At 37.7% G+C, this 19,961-nt stretch overlaps 1 protein-coding gene across 1 annotated transcript in view; it reads right to left on the minus strand.

Moving 5' to 3' along the window:
* Positions 1-19,091, minus strand: part of LOC104527347 (synaptojanin-1) — a gene marked incomplete at its 3' end in the record, with an annotated part of 33,533 nt that extends 14,442 nt beyond the window's left edge. Inside the window, exons 1-8 of the mRNA XM_010171036.1 lie at positions 18,968-19,091; positions 7,535-7,621; positions 6,865-7,132; positions 4,850-5,075; positions 3,549-3,632; positions 2,714-2,775; positions 2,023-2,119; positions 588-757 (exon numbers count right to left, since the gene is read on the minus strand). Coding sequence (XP_010169338.1) covers positions 588-757; positions 2,023-2,119; positions 2,714-2,775; positions 3,549-3,632; positions 4,850-5,075; positions 6,865-7,132; positions 7,535-7,621; positions 18,968-19,091 — 1,118 coding nt within the window. The remainder of the gene's footprint in view (positions 1-587; positions 758-2,022; positions 2,120-2,713; positions 2,776-3,548; positions 3,633-4,849; positions 5,076-6,864; positions 7,133-7,534; positions 7,622-18,967) is intronic.
* Positions 19,092-19,961: the final 870 nt, after the last annotated feature.

The raw sequence follows: 19,961 nt of genomic DNA on the forward strand, positions 1-19,961 counted from the left end.
CCTGCTGAGATAAGCACAGCCTTTGCTCTAGGAAGAGGGGTGGGGAAATAGGGACAGAAGTACAAGTACAGCAGGATTGTAAGGACAGAGCAGAGCAGAAAATATGCATCCCATTCATGGTGGAGAAATGAATCTCTCAAACGGGGGATCCAGGTGCAAACAGATTTAGAAAAAGATTGCACTGAACATCAGCATTTACAACAAACAGAAAATGGTATGCTCCATTGCTGAGGAAAATATCAAGAACATTATACAGGAAGATGGAAAAATATTCATCTTTAATCCCATGTGGGTGCACACAAGAAAAAGGACAACTGCCCATTTTCACCAAAATCATGAGGTCAAAGACCTGAAACTATGTCTTGTCCATCAAAGTCTCAGTGACATTTTTCATGAAGATTTTTAGAGGATATTCAGAATAAGATAAAACTTTAAAAGAGTAAAAGAAGTGACTCATATTTCAGTTGTTGAGCGTCATCTTGGATACAACAACATTTTCATTTCTCTTACCTTCTTGCTAAGGGGTGAAAAGCATCCCAGAACCATAATTAAATTTGAAGAAATTTACAGGAGTTATACATACAAACCTTTTAACTTCCTTTCCATCAAAATAAAAAAATCCACACTCTAAGAATTTCTGGACTTGAGGTTTAAGCACACTGTGTAGTTTTTCTGCCTTTCCACCTTTAACCATTTGATGATAGTCAAAGTTGACCATTTTGATATCAGCTGAATGTTCAGATGCTTTCAGATGGCTCTGACATCGTAAAAAGAGAAGAAAAATAAATACACTGATGTCTAAATATATAGTAGTATAGCTAAATAAGAGGCTACAAATATTTTTAAAGCTGTTTTATTAGCTATTTTGTTTATTATACACTTTCTCTTAGGTAAAATGAAACAATTTTAATCACTATTCTTCAACAAATCACTCAGAATATATTAATATTTCATCTGTGCTTTTTCTTTTTCTTGTCACAAAGCCAGTTTTTCCCTTTCTATACTAGGGGTCACCGAGACAGTCTACAGCCTCTTCTACTGTTAAAATGCTTTCATTTGCAAAGAGCTGTTTTAGTGGAAACCCCTTTCGCTAACAGTCACCATTTCAGACATACCTGCCAGCTACTGGGACTGAATAAACACTCCTTAAACTACTATTGAAAAAAACAGACAAATTATTCAGGTTGCTGTGGAGGATAGCATGAGCTAAACTTTCCATAATATTCCCTGAAAAATCTTGAAGTGCTCAAACAATCTATGCTCTGCATTGGGCAATGATATGTACCTGGGAGCACTGATGTCTCCTATCAGGACAGTTATGTACAGAAAAGATACCAACCATTATAATCCAAAGGGAAAATGAAAAAGGGAAATAACAGATGGCTATTGACATGTTCTCTGCCTTCAGACAGAACTTGTCAAATTGTCAGTATTTATGGACTACAATGTGACAGTTATTTTTAACCTAACCAGAGGGAATTAATGAAAATGGCCACTTTCAGTTAACATCTTCTGAACATACATCTGTATTTAATCATGAAGTAGCTTTTATGTTTAAATTGATAAATTAACTTGTGATTTTTTTAAAAAAATATTAAGGAATATATCCAGGAATTCCAAGGGAAAGATTTTTAAAAGAAACATCACAATATTCAATACTACAAGTATCACTTATTTCTTCACCAATTCCACAGTGCAAAAAAGATTTTTTTTTTTTGCTACTAAGCATGAAATATGAAAATAATTGAAAATCCCTAAACATTGCCTATGTTGCTGTTACAATTTTTCAGTAAATTAACCAATCTGAACATAAACAAACACTAATTCTACATAGAGCTTTTAAAAATTCATTTTCTGTTATATATCTTAAGCAGTGCTTTTCTGATAAATACAATTTTAACCACAAGTGGTAGCTGCTCCAGAGCATAGCATACCTGTTTCATTTTTCAAAGGCTATATATAAGCATCATTGTGAATAGGAAAATGCCAGGATATGCACAGTGAGAGAACTGTCATACTCACCTGAAAAGCTTTGCTAAGCATGTGCTCCCCTTCTTTTGCCCCAAGTAAATTTACAATAATTTGCTTGCCATATAAATTTTTAAGAGTTTGAAAATGTCTGTTAACAGAAGAAAAATTACACACTCATCTTCTGGAATGTGGAAAATGAACACAAACACCTGCAACACTGACTGAGACGCTGCAGAAATGTACTGGGTACTCTAATAAACTGCTGCAAGCGTCTTACGATGTCATGTCCAAACAAATCAATGTAACTCAATAACAGCATACGACCACTGACTGCTATTTAATTCGGATAATAGCACTGATTTAACAACGTACAGTTACTTAAAACCATAAGGCAGTGAAGCTGGAGAGTCAAGGCAAGAATAAAATGTAAATACAAATTTTACTTTTACGCAGCAGCCAACAAATACAGATCCCTCAATGTAAACATGCTGTAATTTTTGTTTGAAACTTAACACAGTATTTCACTATTTTAAATTTTCTTCAAACTTTTCAACAAAGCACTCAAAGGCACAAGGAATCCAGTAGAAGTTTGAAAAAGCTGCCCAGGCAGTTCACTGCTTTGCTGAATCACACATCTGTACAGACAAAACCTCCCATTTGGAATAACATATCCCATCCCTCTGATGTATCACTTATCAGAGGCTTTACAACAGTGCACTAACAAACAATTTAAGACTTTCACCTGTCAAAAGCTGGTGCATTCGCCTCAAAACCCCTTGACATTCTGACACGATGGGATCCCACCTATGACATGAAGATGAAATTAAAGTTTTAATCTTTGATTAATCATTCTTCAAAGACCTCTTTTGATCCTAAACACAGCCTAAAAATTCACTTCACTTTCTAAATGAAATCTCCAAAATTTATTCTGCGTGCTATGGTGTGCATTCTTTTATAGGTTTTTCCTAAATTCCTCTTTTTTCTATTTTTTAAAAATTTAATATACTTAGTCATATAACCTTATTACTTCTTGTTCTGAATAAAAGGCACGTAAATGTTTCAGCAGTTCTATTGCAAAATCCTTGTATGTCTAGTTTAAAGAACCTAGAGTCACTGTGAGGAATTAACTTTTTTTTTAATCTTCTCTGTAAAAACTGTATCACAGTAGTAGTTGCTGATACAATCCCTCTTTCAAGAAAGCAGAGATAAAATTATATTACAGTAACTCTTGATCCATAGTGACTTCTTGAAAAGACTTATCCTCAAGAACAATTCAGAAGAAAACAGTCTCTTTGGATATGCTCAGATAACCTATTTAGAAATAGCAATTTAAATCAAAACAGAAAAACTCAGAACTTCAAAGAAAAAACATCTAAAAAGCAATGGACATCCAAATCTTGTGCAAAACAGCATTCAGAGAGTTGAGAGTAACAGGCTTGGTGAATTAAACAAATAGCATCAAGTTGCTCCCAAAAGATAAATCTCGTCCTGACAGGTAACTGTGCAGAAGAGCCTAAATATTACTGCAGGATGTTAAAAAGACATTATCACTATAATTAAATATATCTCCTGCTTACCTGCAGGCCTGGCTGTTCCCAAAATAATGGAACAGATCCTCGAATCTGTATGAAAGATGACACAGAGTCATCTAAATATATCACCTGTTAAGAAAAAAAAAGCATAGTATTAATAGGTATTAGAGTGTAAGGTTTTAGATTTCTTAGCCTTAGTTGAACATAGAGTGAATAAAATATATTTACATAAAACACACTGCAAGCTGAAATATTAATTGTGCTCCCTAGACTTTTCTCTCTACCCCTTCTGAACAGTTCATACAAGAAAGTCTGGCACTCTCACGCTTCCTTGCAGAATCATGATTCACAACATCTAAGAAAATACAGCAAGCTTTTATTCTTTGGGCCTGAGTGATTTCTGTGCCAAGAGTAACTTGTTTTAAAAAACTTGGTAAGGCCTCCCTGTAGGAACAGTTAAGATGTACACCAATGCACACAAAATAACAACGTAGCCTACTCACAACACTTGCACAGATTTTGTGCATCAATCCAAAACACAATGCCCTATTAAGTATACAGGAAAGGAAACTTTAAGTGGAATGATATGCCACAGTTATCTAGTGACTTTAGCCTGCCAGGAAACTTGGACAGAGAAACTGTAATAACAGTGTTCTGACTAACCTCCTGAAATTGGATGTGTACAAGCAGATCCTTTCCTGGATAAAATCCTTCTGAGGTCACCCAGGCTTTGCAAAGAGTCAGTGAGTCAATCAAAGATACCTACTCACATGAATACAGTTGCAGGAACAACATCTTGGTAACTAGGTTATTGTAAGAAGTGAGCAAAGAAAGGCCAACAAAGAATGATTTAATAGCTTCTTGCATTTCTGTATAATAAGGGCAAAGATATGCAATCAAATGCAGCAGAATTACAGTAGCTTTAAAAATTACCTTTCAGAGGAGCTGTGTTAAGCAACAATAGGAATCCTTTTCTCTTTCCTGAACCACAAGGTACCATGTATTTGCCAAAAATCTCTTTTGCTTATTTCTAAAGTCTTTACTTTTAGCTCAGGCCAAAAGAAGTACACACTCACCCACAGCTCAGGAGGCTAAAAGCCTCACTGATGGCTAACAGCTTCTTAACCTATTGAAACGCATCCCCTCTTACCCTAAACTACGCTAAAAACCAAGATCATCAAATTATGCAACCTACTTAGATTCCTTATTTAGCAGTAAAAGAACTCTTCTAATAACTGTTGGTTACAGACTTGACTTGTGATCTGTTGATTCAGGGCAAAAGCTCCCCACACGCAGGGTTATCTCGAGTTCACCAGCCAAGCCGTGTGCACTGCAGCCCAACTCACCTGCTCCGTTTCGACAAAATTCGCAACGTGACCATCATCGTTTGTTCCCCGGACGTTAAATCTGGTGCCAGCCCTTTCACAGCTCAGTCGTGAAATGAGACAAGCCTTTGCCTGCTTGTGAGCCGCATAAATTGTCCTTATCTCCACTCCTCCACACATGAGACGTAACAACCAGTCATCACAGTTTACACCGTAGTGCTTCAGATGTAAATGCAGTGACTGGTTCCTATCAGGGGAAAAAAAAAATAAATAAATAACTTACAGATCAAATTGTTAATCCACTACTAACTTCTTATATTTTATGCCCACTACTACAAATAAGAAAAGGAAAATATACGTGTTATAGTTTTATGACATAACTCTTATCTAAATGTACGTAAAATAGCAAAGTTTACAAGAGAACAGCTTAAACATTTGCACAATAAGGATACAGAGTGAAGCCATGAATTTTAATGACCTTAAAAAAAAAAAAAACCTCATATAGTCTCTGCTCTTCACCCAGCAAAAAGCAACCCTCCAAGCTCGTTTATACTTCTCCACTCAGCCTTGCTTTGAGAAGCCAAAGATCACAGACTCTGGGAAAAGTAAGCTGGGATTCCAATTACAGGGTTACTTTTTGTGATGGGTAAAACACCATTCAACTTCACAACACCATAACAGAAAGCTAGAAAAAAAAATTTGTCAACATACATTCATTATTTCTACTATACATCACCAGACAAGCTGCCAGGAATACATTCATAGCCAACTGATTTTCAAATCTATGTAATTATCAATTTCAGGGTTAAGTGTTGGTACATTATATTCTGCACATACCATTCTCTAATACTAATTACTGCTGAAGTAAAAGAAAGATCCACACCTGTGCATTAAGTAGTACTAATCAACACTGTAGTAAGTAAGAAAGACTAAAGTTTGGGTTATGTCAGTTTTTCTGGTTTACCTCACTCTAGCGGGGCTTGACTTTTGACCTTGTTTGGAAACACTGACTTGTATAGAAAGGTAGGAAAGTTTTCTGCATAGCAAAGTCCTATGGCTCTACTTACTCCAGCAAGATGGCTGCTTTTGTCATCACTCAGAAAACTCTACCATAATTTGGTAAAAAGGTTGAAGCTATTAACTTTTAATTTTAGCCTTTCATTCTAAACTTCCAATTTAAAAAAAAACCCAAACCTGCCTCCCTGCAACTTATCAAACACCTCAGTTCAGTCACTAGTAAAGACATAAATTCCATGAAACAAGTATGCAATCACTTCACAGAAAAGTATACAGATGCATTACAACAGGAGACTGAGAAAGCAAACAATATTCCCTCCCTGGGCAATCTGAGACTGGAACTTTTGAACAGAAAAAGCCCAAGAAAGCTTACTGAAGTGCACAAGCAGAATACTTTCTGTTATCGACTTTTAGAGTCTTCTAGATCTTGGAATCTGGGACATTCTATCTACCTCCTGTGAGGATTGATTCTTACTGAAAAAAAGCCAGCTAACTTAAGAAGTTTTAAGACAGGGGTCAAAATCAGCCAAGCATATCTGGACAGGGTCAACAGGCACCATCATTTCTCAAGCCCTGAAATACTGACTTATCAACAGAGAGCCCAGTCTTTTTCCAGATGCAGAGAGAGACAAACAGCGTGGTTCCTATAAACCTACATTAAGGTAGGAATGTTTCTGAAGACTAGAGCTTATTTTCTGTCTTAATACTCATATTTTGTCTTATATAGCAATCTGATCACATTCTTCTATCTGACCAAAATAGGGGCAAAGAGTAGAGTAGCACTGGCACATGCCAATTTAAAATTTAAAAAATTGACACAGCTGATGAAGAACTAAGAGGCATCAAACCTGAAATACAACATCACGACAACGACTGTTCAGATCAAAGTATAATATCACAAGCAGTGAAAATCTGTGTCTTACAAGAAACTCCAAGTGGCTGTGGAAATGTTGCACCATTAATTTGTAGAGGAATGCGTTATTCTATAGGAAGTCTGATAAAATGCATTATGAACTCACCAGAAAAACCTATTGTCAGTGGTGTGCTCCTGCATGCTGCGGTGAGCATTGAGACTAAGATCTAAACTGACACCAGTTGCAGACCATGCAAAATAAAAGTTTCCCGAGTTCAAAACTTTGCGCACTTCAGAAATACGATCCTCGTCTGTTGAATCCATTCGTAACGACACAAATTCAGTGGAAGTAACTCGAAAAACTTCAGAGTCTTGAATCTTTCCCACAGACATGCATCCTGTTACTAGAACCAGATAATGTAACAATGTGTCTCCTGCAAAAGAAGAAAAGGCACTGGTAACAGAATGAACCTCAGTGGAGTGTGGTGTTGATGTATTTATATGTTTTAAAGCACACAATCTGACCCTAGTTTGCCTGAAAAAAAGTACAAAAAGAACCAACATTAAGAACTCATTCTCCAGTTCTACAGAAGAAAAGGAAATGCAAACAAGAAACTATGTTGCAAATAATAGGGATTGTGAAAACGGAAGTTATTTTTGTCCACTCCCTCATTTCTGAGAGTGCTCCAAACTTGCAAGCTAGTCTATAAAGACAAAAAGTAAAACCAAAAAAGAGCCCAGTTCCTGTTGCGAAGATCCTGTGCTGTGCAGTTTTACAGGAGCAGCTCAGTTTTCTTTCTCAAATGAAAAATCAAGGTTTTAGATATTGTACTCACCAAGGTTTAATCTTAATACACCCAAGAGCCCATATGCATCCATTACTTTGGAGTAGGTATTCTTGATTGTGTCTTTTTCTGCAGAAGCTATAGAGAGAAAACAGAAGATTTTATGATGTATAAGACCATACACTATGGCAGGGAGAATGAGTCCACTCTAAATCAAAAATCCAAGAGATTACAGCAGTAGAGATCACATTAAACTCCTGGAAAGCAATCATAATGTATGAGCATATGGCATTTTATAACTGAAAATTAGTATTTGATTTTATGACAAAGTATGATCACACTATGTTTTTAGGCAACAAGAAAAAGACTTGCAAAAACTCCAAGTGAGATTAAAGAACGTTGGCATTTTTAACATCATCATCTCCTAATATAAAAAGCAGCTAAAACATAGGTAAATGAGTTCCATGAGAATGCCCTCCTGTAATTAGTTAAAAGTGCTAAATGCTGCTTTTTTTTCCTGAAAAAGTTTATCCTTCTTCTCAAAGAATAAAACCATGATGTGGCAGTATTATTTCCAGATAAGTAAACAAGATTATCACAAGTACTTTTTAACTAGTTTTAGGTATTTTCCAAGCAAATCAAAAATCTTGCAGCCCCACAAGACACTGGTATTTAAAAGCTATGTCTTAGATTAGGAAAACACAGTTTTTATCACCAATTTTTGAAAAAAAAACCCCAACAAACCAAACCAAAAAAACCCACATAATATTTTAGAATAAATTAAAGTATATCTACCATTATTCACCTGGGAGTTAATGTTAGTGTACACTTTAGAAATTCAATCAGCAACTGAAAAACCAGGCCCACAAGCTTGACTGCAGAGCCAGGTGACAGAGAAGTTGCAGAGCAGAAACCAGATCCCACCTGTCCTGAGCTTGAGCTCACGACTGAGACTGCACCTGAAGCGCAAAGACTGACAATTCCAGCTGAGCCACTGGATCCACTGGGATCGAGATTTCTGTGTCACCAAGGATCAGCACCTTCTTCCTCCTCAGAAATAATATGCTAATTAATTTTCACTTTGACACAAAAAAAAAATCAGAATTTGACATAAAGAAAAGCATAAATCAAAATGCCTCTTGCATTCTCTCTCACGAGCTGTATTTTCTTTAGAATTGCTGTTATGAATCTTTCTAGTGAGTATTCCCTAAGTTTACCATAGCCCTGCCTGTACACAAGTCTGTCCCTTCTGTTCAAATGTCTATCAGCTCTAATATTAAAGTGGATCAGAAATTCCAGTATAGATGAAACAATCATTTAATCTCAGTCTGAAATCTAAGATCATTCAACATTTCATTTTTAAAAAGCTTAACTATTTGCACTGATATGCTGTACTCCTGTATCCCATATGCTAAACATAGGAGAGCTACAGCAGCATGAGTATTTCCAAAGTCCTCACCCACAGTAAGTGTTAAGACTCACAGACAATCTAAATACATTGTTTACAGAGAGTGGTTTTGTCACCATCACCAAACCATGTTTTTCTTAACCAGACCACTATCAGGCTGGAAAGAACAACTTCTAAACTTCAAAACCTGGTTCTTTTAATCCATTTTTCCAGCAAACATTTAATGATGTCAATGTACTCTTCTAAACTCAACTTTTGGTAACCAGAGAACTGCCACGTGCCTCTTTCACAATACAAATTATTAATGAAAGATGAGGTTTAGCTTCAAACTTTTTGCAGGGTTTTTCTTAAAGGTGTCTGCCAGCATTTAATGACATTTCAGAGCAATGGCTTTTTTTGTCTTCTATGGACTTTCTCCTCTTTTTCCATTGCATGGAATGCTCATCATCCTTACTAAGCCTTAATAAGTAAATGCTTGAAGTAAATTAAGCAACACAGGCTTTGCAAATTCAGATCAACAAAAAAGGCCACTGCTAATAAAGCAGTAAAGGGTTGCAAAAAAAAAAAAAAAATTGAAAGAGAAAAACCTACTGTGGCCAGTCAATCATTATTTTCTTAACAAGCACTAACCAAAGCACTGCACACCATGTTTTTCAATTACATTACATCTAATACAGTGTGAACTCAGCACAAAGCATTTGCAGAGTGACCATATAAGTATTTCTATCTTGCACTGCCTGCGCTTTTCCCATCCTATTTTTTTTTTTAAGGTCAAAATTCACATGGGAAAACAGCAAACGTTGCACACCTCATCCATCACTTCACCCATCTTGCCCTGGCCCATCCTCACCCACCCCCAGGTTTCAGCCCCTGCCTCTGCAGAACCTGAGTCTAGGCACAAGGTACATTTAACAGGCCCCGCAGCAGGCAGGCAGGACACAGAAGAGCTTATCTGCAACACCCTCCTCCCACCTTCACAGAAGGCACATCATGCCTACTATGAGTTACAACTTTATAACATAAATTTGTGAGGCAGATTCCCTTTCATTGAGAACACCCATTAGAACCTCTAGCCATCAGTGTTTATGAAACCTGAAAGAAATACGAGATTTAGAGATGATGATATTAGCCAATACAGAGGGATAAAAGATGGTTATCACATAAACCTCCTTTTCCTTAAGAAACCAAGTTAAAAAGAAAGCAGTCACAGAAGTAGCACTGATAGCAGAGAAGGGAGCAACTCCAGAGAGCACAGTGCTGCCTCTTCCCGGCCACAGCAGCACCCAGCCACGCTCCGCAGGGATGTTTGGGATGGCTGACTAGAGCAGGGCTCAGGCTGCTGTCAGGGTGATGCTCAACGAGGGATTCCCACCATCAGGAGTGCTACGATCCAAGGAACAAGGGGCAGGACAAGAGGAAATGGCCTCAAGTTGCATCAAGGGAAGTTTAGATTGGATATTAGGAAGGATTTCTTTACTGAAAGGGTTCTCAGCCTTTCAGGGTTGCCCAGGGCAGTGGTGGAGTCTCCATCCCAGGAGGGATTATTTAATACGAGTTGTGTAGACGTCGTGCTTAGGGACATGGTTTAGTTGAGGACTTGTCAGTGTGAGGTTAATGATTGGACTTGATGATCTAAAAGGTCTTTTCCAATCTAGGCAATTCTGCGATCCTGTGATATTAAGGAAAGGCACTTGGGTTTTCTGAACACCCAGCTGAAATCAAGAACAAGACACAGCTACACCACACTACTTTCCATTTTCTTCCATTTGAACTGTTGGGACATGGTGGGGACCAGCATCCCCCTGGGTTCAGGGCACTGGTAGCTATGGGGGTTCCCCTAGGGAGGCAGGGCAGATGAGGGGCAGCCCCCTCTGTGGGGGTGGGCTGAGGCCAGGCCAGGATGTCAGTTTGTGGGCAAGGGTCAGGCCTTGTGAAGGCCAGATACAAGTCCCAGGATGGCCAGGTAGGCCACAGGGACAGGGACAGGCCAAGGCTGGGACACCAGCCGAGCTCAGCAGGGCCCATGTCTAGGCTGGGCAGGGCTGTGGAGAGCCGAGACAAGCACTATGCTGCAGCATGGCTGAGGCAGCGACTGACAGCCCTGAGGGGACTGAAAAGGGGTCCCAGGCTGTGGGTCGGGCGGGGGAAGCCCCAGGGCAGGTGGGCAGGGAGAGTTTAATCTGTTACTGACTGCCACTGCATATGGCATTTCCCACTTTTGAAGATACCAAAATTAAATTTGCAAGTTTTTGTATCGTTCCATACCAGATAACATGAATAACAACCTAAGTGCTCTAGAACCATCCAGATTTTCCCCATAAGTATCATATTTAACTCTTCTTTCTTCACCAAAGCAGTAAGCTTCACAAAGATCTATGTTCTCTCATTTCCTTCAGCACGTGAAGTCATCGAATACAGCTGGATAGGCAAGAGCCACTGCAGTTACAAAAATACACGGCTAAGCCCCCATCACTGTAGTATCTATAGTATTCAGTGTATGCAAAGCCAACTTCCAGTTTCCTCTATGAATAGCTGAAATTACCAGCTGGGAGAACTGCAGCTTAGAAATTAAACCACAGGAATGCTAAGGTAATCCTGACAGAAGGAGAGAGCATTTCCAAGAGCATTTCCTCAGTAACATTCTTAATGAATGAGAATATCTCTTCCTAGAATGGTAGGTTGGCTTTCAGCCATGAGAACCCTTTGACTTTGATTTATGACCTCCGTATCTTGAAAAAAATGCAGCTAATATAAATATGCACTCAGAAAAACATAAGGTCCTACAAATTAATGAACCTACTTCTCCTTGAGAAATCAACTTCTCTATTTATTAATCTTTAATAGCTGGAAGTAAGCAAACACAATTAAGGCTGCATGAAAAATATACAGAACACTGTCACTAAGAAGAACGAATTAAGACATGCAACTTCTAAAGACAGAAATTACAAGCTGGAATTACAACTTTCATCCATAACACTGGACTTAACATATTTTAAATTAAACTGTGGAGGAGCACTAAACAGTAGGTAATGCAAGCATAAATTCATCTGTGTATAAAGACAGACACAAAACATTACGAGGCAGTATTTCTTCTCTTACTCTGTGTCAGTTCAGACGTTAAGCAGAAAGGAAATTAAAAGCAGTTTCTGCTTAACCCACTACATTAATTAGATTCAAGCTGATTAATTTCTAACACAGAAATAATGACTCGCTACTTAGTGGTACCAAAAAAAACCCAAAAACCAAGCCACCAACCACAACACTTTTAATGTGGTTTTCAGGTCAAGTTGTAATGCATTCTTGTAGAAAGTCAGCAAGCATCATTTGCAGAGTCACGAGAAAAAGAATAAAATAATTTAAAGCTAATCTTTATTAAAACTTAATAGGTCATTTATTTTCCAAGGTTAACATCTCATTTGTTCCAAGTTAAATCACGAGTATGCATCTGTAATAATCACAGCTTATCAACCACTAACTCGTTTAAGAAAGGTGACTGATTAAATTATTTTAAGGGTATTATGTCGGCCCTCTTACTGTTACGCAAATGGAACCCCATTAAAAAGCCTGTCTTCAGGACAACTTGGTTGAACGTGTATTCTGCTTAATTTCAGATTAGAAATTATTTTTGCAATTTTAAAAATTACAAAGTTAAGATCATGTTAAAAAGTTATAATTTAGGCTTTCTACAGTTATGTTTTCTTCTTGGTGGGTTCACAAGGTGCCACGACAACACGTTTTAACTTAGTGGCTACAATTCCCAGCTAGAATATGGGACACTGAGCTGGGACCAAAGCCACACTCCTGAAATTATGTGCAGTCCCTTCAGAAACAAGACTTCTCATTTAAGGTAGATGAGAAAAAGCTCATGCTACTGTCACTTTAAAAAGTTTACAATCTAAAAATTAATTAATTATTCTTACACAGTTTGGTTTTGAGCTTTTAAGATTGAGGTTTTCAAACTTTCTGTCAAATTAGGACAGTTAAACTTTTGGTATTTAAATTAAAGCTAACACTTTAATATTACCACATAGGTGACATTAAAATCAACATGGAGTCACCACTTTAATTTATAAATCAACCAACTGATGAACCATTTTATTACTTTTGATACTTTGCTGACATTAATAGGTGCACAGAAAACTAGATGACAGCTGATATTTAAATCTGACACAGTTCATATGATACTTGCTTTGAATTAACAGCGCTATTTTTTTGCACACTATTTGCTAGTTCAAATTATGAAGTACCATTATTCACTTCACAAAGACTTTTCTATGTTACTATAATCAACACATATCTTAAAGACTATGGAGAGGAACCCCCAAATAACACATCATCCCTACCCAGCAATGAAAAAACTCCAGACATCTCTAGATATTAGCAACTATATTTAAATACTACACACCAGAAAAAAACCCCCACTGTTTAGAACAACAACAACAAAATAATTATAACAGATGACGAAATAAAAGGCTTGGTTCCTTTAACACTATTTTTCAATACTATGCAAAGCGTTATCGTTTCAACTAACACCACTGACAGAGCGGGGGGATATCAAACTGAGAAATAAAAGTGTGAAAACAAAGCTGACCTATGTAACAGATTGCAAACACTTCCTTCCCATCAGATTTGGGCTTTCTGACCCAGTTACATGTTCTCCATTGAAAACAAAACTTTATAGCACTAGTAATCTACAAAGATTTTCTTCTAATTCTGAATGATTTTATTAAGATAGTTATTTTACATGAAAACCGACTGTTGCAATTTTTGCCTGAGTCCATTCACAAAATTACAAAATTTTCAATTTAAATATATGCTAGCATGCAAAAAAGCTACCAAATTATCTGAAATGCTAATTAGTTTTTCTAAATTATGGCTGAGTAATTCCAGAGGTATGCAAACTAGGCTTCTTAACAGACATTTAATTAGCAAGAGCCATCACCCACTGGAAGTCCAGCAAGGCAAAAACCAAGACTTTTACTATCACATGTGCTTCCATAGAAATTAATGTTTATTGCATTTAAAAAGGAACATTCATAAAGATAATTATTTGTTGCCAGTGAAAGCCCCTGTTAAAATTATGCAGATGGTTGTGGTACACACACAGAATAGTCTTTACTACTGCTGTAAAGCTAGTCTACCTTAAAAAGCAAAAAGCCTTCAGACTCTGTTTTAAGTAATTTCTTTTTAATATTTCCAGAACTGTGGACCAAATTCTTGCAGATCCATTACGCCATTCAAAAAGGTCATAGTCCTCCCAGGCAAGAGTTACTGCCTCCACCGACCTCCTGGGAAGATTCTTCCTGTACTTCTTGTTCTTTTCAAAGTGTGCTAGGCTAGCATACACAGTCTTTGTTAAACCCTCTGGTTTTGTTGGAAATGCCTGGAAAGCAATGAGCAGAACATCTTCCCTGTAGATTTGAAAGGACACTGAATTCTGGCAGAATCCTAGGAAAGGCACCTGATGACAGAAGGACAGGAGACAGCCTCCTCCACCAGCACGGCTACCCTTGGTATCCAGCTGCTTCCCTGAAGCTTCTTAAGTGTTTTAAGATAATGTTTAATAGGAAGGCGTAGTCCGGAAGATGACACTTAGTCAAAACAGTAACAAAGACAGGAAGGTGAAATTGCTGGTTGCCTTTGCATCCTGGTCCCTTCACACTGGTCCCTTCAAACTGGTTTCAGATTAATATTACATCAAAATACATTCAAAAATCGTGTCTATCACAGCCTGTATTTCACCTTTCCTCTCTAACATAGACACACTTTACAGAGGATAAATTACTGCTTGAAGAATTTTAATTCTTATTATTGTACCTTTATATATGTATATAAAACAGGAAATTGTTTATATGAAACCTATTTTATAGGGTCCCATCATGAAAAGCAGAATGTAGTAATTTATTTTTAAATATTCTCCTTCCCTAGTTAAGGGAATGTGGTTCCACTCAAAACTCTGTAAAACATTATCGGGGGGTAGGGAGAATCACACAGTGGCAGTTTATCACTGGTGGCAGCAAGCACCAAAGGAAAAAAACAAACTCTGGTTGTGAGCATACAGAATATTACCCTCTTTAATAATTAGGTACATACAGCAGGTGCTCATCAAATGTATCTGTCAGTATATTTCTTTTCTGGGTATTTAAGTTTTCTCAAGCACCGTATCAACTTAAAATCTCTTGCAAAATTATTATATCCCACCTGCAACTGTGGATAACAGCTTATCTGCTTCCCTCCACCAAGAATGCAGTGTGGAAGAATTTTCTTTTTAAAAAGAAGTGGAATGTGAATGGGTGATAGAGCAGCATTGCTAAACTTGACTACAAATACCAGGAGGCCTGCTGCACATAGGTTATTACAGCTCTTACTTTATCTAGCTCTACAGAAAGCTCAGGGTGGGCATAGTGCCTCTTCCTGTTCACACCTGCTCTCTTCTCAGCTTTACCATAAGACTGAAGTCAAAGGATGTGCACGAAGCTCCTGCTCTCTCTACTCAGGGCTCAGTATTTTCCCAGACAACAGAATATTCTCCTTTACTCATCACAGGCGACAGGAGTAAAGACAGCTTCCCACTCACTTCATTATGACTCACCGGAGAGGAACAGGGAGAGAGAACACCCTCCTGCTCAGTCAATGAAATCTCTACAGGTAAGGTACCTCATTAAAGGTACTTCAGAGAATATATTATTTAATAAGTTAAATAAAAAATTGATCTATGGCATCCCCTCCACTAAATTCTAAACAAATCAGCAGTGAAGCTAAGGACATTTAAAACTAAGTGTTCTTACAAGGCCTTGAGACATCAGCTGTCAGGATGCCCTCAGACATCAGTATCTTGGGCTAACCCAGTACTAGGAGTGAGTCAGTCAAAGAGGCATTACATATATAAAGGCAAGTGAGGTATTTCTCGGATGTTTTGGTCACAGTAACATTAGCTAATGCACGTTACAAGCAGTACATACAGCACTTCCAGCGGGAGCGGGGCAAAGACTGACTGATTACGCAACAACCACCTCTGACCCTCTTCCTTTCTTCCATCTTATTTTACTGACTTGAATAAATCTGTTATTCAGTGCACACACGACACACGCTGAAAATCACCCAACATATGACCTGTACAGTATTTCATACAGAGACCTAACTAAGCCCTCTGATTCATCTTGCAATGCTTCACCGAATGCGAAGGGGATGACGGTTAATACCGCTATCCCTCCCTCAGCAAAATGACAGATGTACTTCCTTTAAGATGACATTTAAGGGATCAGTAAGCTTTCATTCCTTCCTCTTAGCCCATTTCAAATCCACATTTCTATACACGGATACCCCAGAAGATGTAGTTCACTGAGGCTCGCAAAACTGAACCACATGAATCACTTTTAATGATAAAGTATATTTCACTAGGTTGCACCTATATTATATATTATACATACAAGTAAGAATTATGATGGCATATAAGACTGAACACCTCATTTTATCTTCAGTATTTATTAGAATCTTTTGAAAAATGTCTAACAGTATGAGATCAGATTGCCAATTTTTGTAGAGTCTAAAAAGTGTTAGCACCATCAGCAAAAAATATTAATTTTTAACAGTGATGCCGTTCTGGATTTAAATTGATACATACTTGATCTGACCATTTTTCTATCTATTCACACAGATATTTTACAAATATCTAGAGAATCTTCCTCAAGGGCCAGTCTTTCATTAACTTTTCGATTGGTACCAATATCCAGAAGTTTGTAAGGCTACAGACTAGAATCTTCTGACTGGTTTCTGTGGCATGACTAGAGAGATGGAGAAGTAGTACTTCAAAAATCTTCCCCAAGCACTAAGAATTGTACTCTTTTAAATATGCATTTAAAATAATAGATACTAGAAGCAAACAGTAAGCAGAAAAAGGGTGGGGGGGGGGAGGGGAGGAGAAGGTCCTGTGCTAGGGAACTCCAGTGCTTTTTCTGCTGCCAGTTCAAAGGTATGATTGTGATCTTTCAACTATTAACAAAAGAATCATGTTTCAGTCCCTGAAGAGTTCAGGTGCAAAAAGAGAATTAAAGCAAAATGCCACAGCTAAATATGCATCGGGAAAACACGTACATTTACCAGATAGAAGAAGAGTAAGCAGTTTCCTGGTTAAGGTTACTGAAAACAATATTCAGAGGAACTACTTCTAGCTAAGTACGAATGTCTACTATGTTGTAACCTACCAGTTAGAATACCAAGGACAAACCTTCCAGATTAATAACACGCTATTACTAAGTATAGAACCCAAGAGGAGAGAGGCTTTCAAATTTCCTTCAGGTTCCACTTCCTCTGTTTGGTAACAATGTGAGGCATAGAAGAGGCTAGGAACTTTGATATGGTTTTTAATTTTTAGAGAAGAAACTTTATCCAGGTGCCCACAGCGTATCACAGCACAAAAAGCAACCTACTGTCCTTTTTGAGCATAACTTTCAGGAATAAATTACTAAACACATGGTAAAAATAAAAGTTTTCCACAAATCTTCAAAGCATTTTTTCCCTTTGTTTTAAGGATTTCACTAAACCTGTTCACTAGCTTTATGACAGGACGTTTACTCCCAGCCCAATCCACGCTACACAATGCCTTGCAAATACTGCTGGCAAAGTCAATTAGACTGAATACATAGTAAGAAGAAACTGTATCAGAAAAAAAACCCCAAAACAACAGTTCTCAAGAATAGGAGAAAAGTACTCATTGTTTTTCACCTGGATCATCATACAATTGCAGCTATAACATCAATCACATTGGCACATCCCATTGCTAGGCCTCTAACAGTTAACGGCAGCAGCTTGTTCTAAGCGCACATTAAAGATGCGGATTAAGTTGCATGCTAGAGAGCACTTGTTCACACAGCCTGCCCAGTACAGATGACACCATGGCCCAACTTCTAAGTACCTTACACAGGACACAGACAGTCAGATGCTTCAGAAAGAGACCACGGCACTGCCAAGGAGCACACTCACATACAGGAAAGCCAATGGCAAATACTGAAGAAAGGAAACGTATCTCAAGTCACACTCTTCTCTGGAAATCACGTTTCTAACTCTGAGTCTTACTAGAGAACACACTCCCTACTCAGCCTACTCCACAGTCTCAAAGCCAGAGCATCCTCCTGAAAGGCAGGTTTTTGAGTCCACTCAGACTTCAGGCAGTGAATCAAATCTCCCATTTTCTGATTGAGTGCTCAGAACAGTTAGGTAGAAAACCGTAAACAAGCATCAGAATGAATTAATCAAAAAGCTATTGACCAAAAAAAACCCCCACCTTCCACAGTATGAAAGCTTTCTGTAAAAGAGTCAAAAGCAAGCTTAGAAGCCCTGTACAACCAGATGTCCAGACTTTCTTAAGAATACTAACAAAACTACATTTTAAAACTCTATGTATAGGCTTCACTAATCTCTTCTGCACTTCTCATTTTAGTGTCCTCCTTCAACTATCACCAAAAAAAGGGGGGAGGGGGAAAGAATTCAAAGGAAACATTTAATGCATTTATCACTGAAAACATGTAAAAATAACTTTGCAATGCAAGACACCTTGCTCCAAATATTACTCTTTTTATTACAAAACAAAACAATACAGAGTCTCCAGATAGGTTAAAAATACAGGGACAAAATAAAGTCAAAAAGCCATCAAAATTCATGATACAAAATGAGATAAAAAAGCAAATTAAGATGATATACCATTTAAGAATATAGACTTTTTTATTATGAAATACAACATGGCAAATTAGCTTTTCAATGAGTTATCATGCATTCAAAAGGAGAAGGTTGTTCAGAACCAAAGAAATGAGCAGATGATGTTGGAAGCTAGTAGAAGTAAATTTAGTATACATGAAAATACACATGCATGATGAAATGTAATCAAATGTATAAAATTCTCTCTCAACAGACAAATATACAAAAATATCTCTTTTTTTTTTCCTCATTTAAATCAGAAGCCCCTCCATTAGCAAATAAGAAAACAGAACAGTTGCTTCTTATATTCCATAAATAAACAGCTTACACAATGTCAAGTCTGCCAACTTTTTATATTGTAGTTACAAAACATATCAACTTACAGAGGACAGCGACAGCTCCGGATTCAAACATGAGACACTCTTCTCTGTTTCTGGTTTCCACTATGACACTGAATGGAAGTGGATCCAGCTTGTGATAGACACGGTATCCTTTACTGAAAGCCATTTTGCCTTTATCAGAGGCAGTCCTGTCCAACACAAGATGATGTTAGTGAAACCTTCTTGTGCTTCCAGATACCTTCTGCAAAGCAGGTCTGACTTGCATCCTTTCCTAGGAATTTTACATGTTTAACAAAAAACAAACAACCTGCTCGCTCTTTCTACCTCATCAGACTTATTTTATCTCATGTTCCAAAACAAATATAGGGACTACCTAAAGACAACATAACAATGTTTTAAAAACACAATTACCCAGAGAAACATCTTTCAAAATAAAGGATTTATTTAAAAGCTTCTCAGACAATGAGAATTTCTTTCACAATGCTTAATAAATAATTCTTTTTTCTCAGAAAAAAAAAGAAAAGAAAAGAATGAAAATAAGGTTCTCCAGCCATCACAAATACCCAACAGTGGCAACTATCTTAGCCATAAACTAATGCCAAATGCAGAGAACCAGAAGCCTGGGCAGGCTTCAATTTTTAGTTCTATCTTACTGATTGTGACCTTGTACAAAAGGACAGTATATTTTAAACACTAAAGCTATTAGGACATTTTAAAAGATCATACAAAAACATTAATTTTGTTTTAATTAAAGCAGGTTTTTGTTGGGATTTAAACCCTTCCCTGCAGCAGCTGACGGCTGGAACACTGCAGCACTGTACTAGGGAAACTGCCTGTAAGCCACAGAGGCGAGATCTTCCTTTAAAACAACAAAAAACCCCAAACAATAAGAAAACATAAACAAACGTGAGCGCAGCCACATTCTAAGGGCTTAAGCTCAGGAAGCACGCAGCGAGGGGAGACGCCTCTCGAAAGGCAGGAGCGGGGCTCTCTGCCCGCTCCCCTCCCTCCAGCTCGGTGTCCCCAAGCTCTAGGG

The sequence above is a fragment of the Antrostomus carolinensis genome, unplaced genomic scaffold, assembly GCF_000700745.2.
Source record: "Antrostomus carolinensis isolate BGI_N321 unplaced genomic scaffold, ASM70074v2 scaffold47616, whole genome shotgun sequence".
Classification (NCBI taxonomy): domain Eukaryota; kingdom Metazoa; phylum Chordata; class Aves; order Caprimulgiformes; family Caprimulgidae; genus Antrostomus; species Antrostomus carolinensis.